This window comes from Mastomys coucha, unplaced genomic scaffold (genome assembly GCF_008632895.1).
Source record: "Mastomys coucha isolate ucsf_1 unplaced genomic scaffold, UCSF_Mcou_1 pScaffold20, whole genome shotgun sequence".
In the NCBI taxonomy this organism is placed as follows: Eukaryota; Metazoa; Chordata; class Mammalia; order Rodentia; family Muridae; genus Mastomys; species Mastomys coucha.
This window is the reverse complement of record NW_022196903.1, coordinates 25,101,452-25,106,649: the sequence shown is the minus strand read 5'-3', so window position 1 is coordinate 25,106,649 and position 5,198 is coordinate 25,101,452. Positions and strand designations below refer to the sequence as shown.

The 5,198-nt window shown below is 40.8% G+C and overlaps 1 protein-coding gene across 13 annotated transcripts in view; it reads right to left on the bottom strand.

Annotated features, from left to right (window-relative positions):
* Positions 1 to 5,198, bottom strand: part of Nrf1 (nuclear respiratory factor 1) — a 107,715-nt gene that overhangs the window by 57,202 nt on the left and 45,315 nt on the right. For all 13 annotated transcript variants that reach the window (XM_031381398.1, XM_031381397.1, XM_031381400.1 and 10 more), the window contains one exon: positions 1,270 to 1,384. In XM_031381398.1, coding sequence (XP_031237258.1) covers positions 1,270 to 1,384 — 115 coding nt within the window. The remainder of the gene's footprint in view (positions 1 to 1,269; positions 1,385 to 5,198) is intronic.

Sequence of the window (5,198 nt, the reverse complement as noted above, 5' to 3'; positions counted from 1 at the left end):
CCTGGTCTACAGAGTGAGTTCCAGGACAGCCAGGACTACAGAGAAACCCTGTCTCGAAAAACCAAAATAAAATAAATAAATAAATAAATAAATAAATAAATAAATAAATAAATAAAGTGACTACCTTGGCTGTTAATAACTCCCTCTGGCCGAAATGATCTTTGTATATAAACATGGTTATTTACTCAACCCCCCCTGCTCTGGGCAAAGGCTGCTTCTTCAGAAGGATTTCTCAGACCATTCTTAGAATAGAGAAACAACTATGTTCTCTGATGTCCAGAAATATTTTTTCTAATTTCTCTTCTATCCACAACACTTACTCTCACTTAGTATTGAATGAAAAAAGAAATAAAAGGAAAGAACACATCTGCTCCTAAGTATGGTAGAGGAGAAATTCTATTCAGATAAAAGGGAGAGCACAGAGTGCTCATGACCCTGAGCTGTGTAAGGAGACAGGTAGGGAAGAGGAGCTGCTGGCCAATCCCTGGGCTACAGAAGTTTAGGTAAGGGGCAGGGCATGGCAGCTATACCCTGTAATAGATAGGGACTAAGATATGCTGGGAGAACTGTCAGGCCAGGCCTGTTTTCGAATGTTCAATAGGCACCTCAGCCATTGTCCCATGGTTTGAGGTTTAACAAATTAATATAGGTTTACTTTTTCTCTCTTTTAGAACACAAAATCTTTTTGGTTTTTCAAGACAGGGTTACTAAGTATAGCCCTGGCTGTCCTGGAACTCACTCAGTAGACCAGGCTGGCCTTGAACTCAGAAATCCACCTGCCTCTGCCTCCCAAATGCTGGGATTAAAGGCGTGCACCACCACCACTGTCTGGCTCAGAACACAAATTCTTTAAGGGCCTTTACTGCTCAGTGTCCCAATGTCTAGAGTGCTTCTTGAACACAGCAAGCACACAAAATTTCCTGGATGAACCACTGTGTCGTTACACACCTTCCTTCCTTTCTTATTTTAAGACACTGTCTCACTATGGAGCTTTGGCTGGCCTTGAACTCATAGAGATCCCCTTCCCTCTACTTCCCAAATGCTGAAATCAAAGGTTTGAACCACACAGCTGGCCAGTGTTATACATGTATTAGATCATATTTTCTGGGTTTTCATCAATTTAATTTTACAGGAGTGATTCCAAGTCTAAACCTGTTATCAAATACTCCACCACAGTGTCTTGAGGAATCCAGTAAAGAATGTTCTAGCCCTTGACATCCACAGAGGAAGCATGTGAAGAACAGCAAGATGGAGTAAGGTAGCCCTCACCGAAGCAAACGTGTCTGCTGTCTCTTTCGGATAGACGGATTAGACTCAAACACATGAGGCCGTTTCCGTTTCTTTCCTGTTGCCACAGCAGCAGCAGCGGCCATTCCCACAGGACCTGAAATAACAAGTATGTGGTGAGATTAGACAGGGGACTGCAAGGGTACAAGACAAATAGCAACACACTATCAGTGAGAACAGAATATTTACAATATTATCAGTGTTCTTCACTATTGTTTCCCATAAACCATATAAATCTACAGTCAGTCTTTTAAGAGGTAAAAGGTTTCCACCTTCCTTCCAAATACCATCTTGAATTTTGTACAATGCTGTTGCTGTGTTACCAGCATGCCCACTGTTAGAACAGTGTTCTCAAAGGGACCAGGAAATACTACAGCATTGAGAGAAAGGCCTGCCACAACGAGACAAGCTCAGGGCTTCGCACTGTGCTTCTGGCTCCATGGCTCTGCCACTGATTCAAGACTATCAAGTTAAGGAACTGGGAGGACTTCAAGGGACCACGTGGAGGAACTAAACCAGACCATGTGCCAAGGATCCTGGCCAAGGAGATGAACATTTCCTTAGACCAAACCCCGCCCCCCGCAAATGTTAATAAAAGCTGATCTAGCTGTCCTGAGACCAATGCATAGAACTCTTGGGGTTGTCTAAATGGATAAGTCAAAGTAACTAACATTCACTTTTGATAGTGATGGGTTACCATCAAAGACAGCATGTCAATTTATCCTTTCCTGACAGCCTATAGAAGGCTAAGATAAAAATTAAACTGCTAACACTATATTCACATGTATAATCTAAATAGGTGAACTGTAACAAGCCTTTCTGTCTTCAGGCTGCTCAGTGCTATCATGCCCTTGCTGAAGAGAGACCCTCTAAAAGACCCCCAGATAAGCAAAAGCCCAAGGCTAGCTCATTTTCATAGAGATATGATACAGATTTTTTTTCTTCTTCCAGAGTATCTACGAAGACTACCCTGGAGTCATAGTGATCCTCCTACCTCTGCTCTAAGGGCTGGGATTACAGGCACCTTGCCCCCAACTAGCTACCAGGTGAAAATCTTAAGCCCTGACATTATTGCTCCTGACATTTTATTGTAAAACTGTGGCAATATTTTAACATAAGATCCATCTCTGAATAAAATTTTGTGTGCAAAACAGTATTAACTACACCCACCATGTACAGATTCCTAGGACTTATCTGTCTTACATAGTGAAATCTTCCCTCCCTTTCAGTTTTTTGAGACAGTCTCACATCGACCTTAGCATCATTAAGTAAGGATAACCTTAAACTCCTGAACTGTCTCTCAGGATGAACAGGTATATACTATCATTCCCAGCTCGCCTGCCTTCTCTCCCTCCTTCTGGACTTCCTTTCTCCTTTCCTTTCCCTCTTGCTCCAGTGCATCCTAGGCAAGAATTCTGGCTCTAGCACTAGTGACTACCCACTAGGCTATAGCCCAAGCCCTGCAACTATCTGCTGACAGCCCTGGAAACCATACCACGTAGGTTTCAATCCCTCACAGAAGTGCAACTATGCCGTTGCACTTATCTGTCCTCTTGTGACTGGGTTTCTGTTAGTATAATGTCTTTAAAAAGATTGATCTACGCTGTTCATATAGCAAGATTTCTCCTTCTGAATGCAGTGTGTGTGTGTGTGTGTGTGTATGTGTGTGTTTGCTACTGTGTACAGGGCATCAATGTCTCTTTGGGATTCAATTCATTTGGTTACTTAAAATGATCCATAGGCCTTATGGACCATATGGATCATAAAGTTCTATCTTTAACTTCTAGAAGAAACTCCACATTCTTATAGCAGCATTATTTGATATTACCCTGTAGTATACAAAGGATCTAGCTGTTCCACAGTATTGCCAATACTAGTTATCTTTTGTAACTTTGATAACAGCTATCCAATCAGTCCTGTGGTATCATTTTCTGTGACACCAAATACCATTTTATGAGAGAAGTCTTTTCAAATCCTCTTACCATTTTAAAACATCAGGTTGATTTTTCTTGTTCTGTTGCTATTGAACAGTCAGAATTCAAAGATTTTTATCATAAAAAAGTTTAAATGTACAAATCAAACTGAAGGAATTTAACATTTTACTGTATGTTAAAAAAAAAAATTCTCCATTTGTCCAAAAAAATTGTTCTTGTTGAATTTCAAAGTAAATTGCAAATGTCAATATAATATCCTTAAATACTTCAGCAGGTTAATCATTAGCTAGATTCACCAATGTTTGTAGTATTTTGCTTAATTTTGAGTTGTGTGTGAACACATGTGTGTAGGTGTGTATACCACGTTCTGGCAGTGTTTTTCACTGAATTTGGGTTCTCAGATTTGGGTAAGCAGCAAGCTTGTAGGATCCTGATCTGATAAATCTATGAATTCAAATATAAATTCCAATGAGAATGTTTTTAGAACTGGATAAACTAATTCTATTATTTAAATGTAAATACAAAGACCAAACAGAGGGAAGCCCATTTAGAAGATACTAAGCAGAGGCCTTATCCTGTCACACATTACCTTGAAGGTTAAGTTACTAAGACTGGGGACTGGATCCTGAGACACAAACTCCTATTACTGAACTGCAACGATCCTATGTCAGACAAGGGTGAGAAGAGTAGGCTATCAAAAATCTGGTTCTCACTGTTCACATGGAGAAATACATTTTGGCTATGGACAGACAGCTATTTAAACCAATACTGGTTAACAAACACCTGCCCGATGAGCAAGAACAGGTGAGCCCACACATAGCAAACACAGGAAGAGAAGCTGAGAGTGCTCTAGCATACCAGATTAGTGCCTGATTTGGCAAATTTCAATAAGCTGAAAATATGCCTATCTTCAGTCCCTCAACTATCCTCCTGGATGTATCATCAAGTCAAGAGCACTTGTGAAAATCTAAGTAAGCACTAGTGAGGTTGGGACAGGAAGACTGAGAGTTCAGAGGTCAACTTGAACTACACAAATCGTCAGTGGTTACAAGCACACACTGCTCGCTCTTGCAGATGACTAAGGTTCAGCCCAGTTTATGTTCCCAGCACCCATAAGTGCCTGGAACTCCAACTCTAAAGAATCCACTGCCCTCTTCTGGCTTCTGCAGGCAGTGGACTCATGTGGACCCCCCCCCCCCAATATACACAGTTGAAAATAAGATAAAAATGTTTCAAGAACACCCTTTCAAAAAGAAATTCCACCAGGCGGTAGTGGCGCACATCTTTAATCCCAGCACTTGGGAGGCAAAGGCAGGCGGATTTCTGAGTTCAAGGCCAGCCTGGTCTACAGAGTGAGTTCCAGGACAGCCAGGGCTATACAGAGAAACCCTGTCTCAAAAAACCAAAAAAAAAAAAAAAAAGAAAGAAAGAAAGAAAGAAAAGAAATTCCACAAAGTTTTCCTTTTTTCCATGAAGCAAATGGTAACCCTTTGGTAGTTCGTGAGTATTTTTCTAATAAAACAGAATAAAGCCAGAGTGGATTAGATTATTAGGAAAAAAAAAATCAGAGCATACCACTTGTAAAGAAGGTATTACTGAATGAAAAATAACCACTTCAGTTATAGACATGTTTATTTTATTTGAGGGCAAAATATAAAATACATTGCTATGGGGCTGGAGAGATGGCTCAGCGGTTAATAGCAGTGACTGTTCTTCCAGAGGTTCTGAGTTCAAATCCCAGCAACCACATGGTGGCTCACAACCACCTGTAATGGGTCTGATGCCCTCTTCCGGTGGGTACGGAGAGCAATGGTGTAATCATATATACAGAATAAATAAATGAGTTCAAATCCCAACAACCACATGGTGGCTCATAACCATCTGTAAAGAGATCTGATACCCTCTTTTGGTGTGTCTGAAGACAGCTACAGTGTGTGTGTGTGTGTGTGTGTGTGTGTGTGTGTGTGTGTGTATATA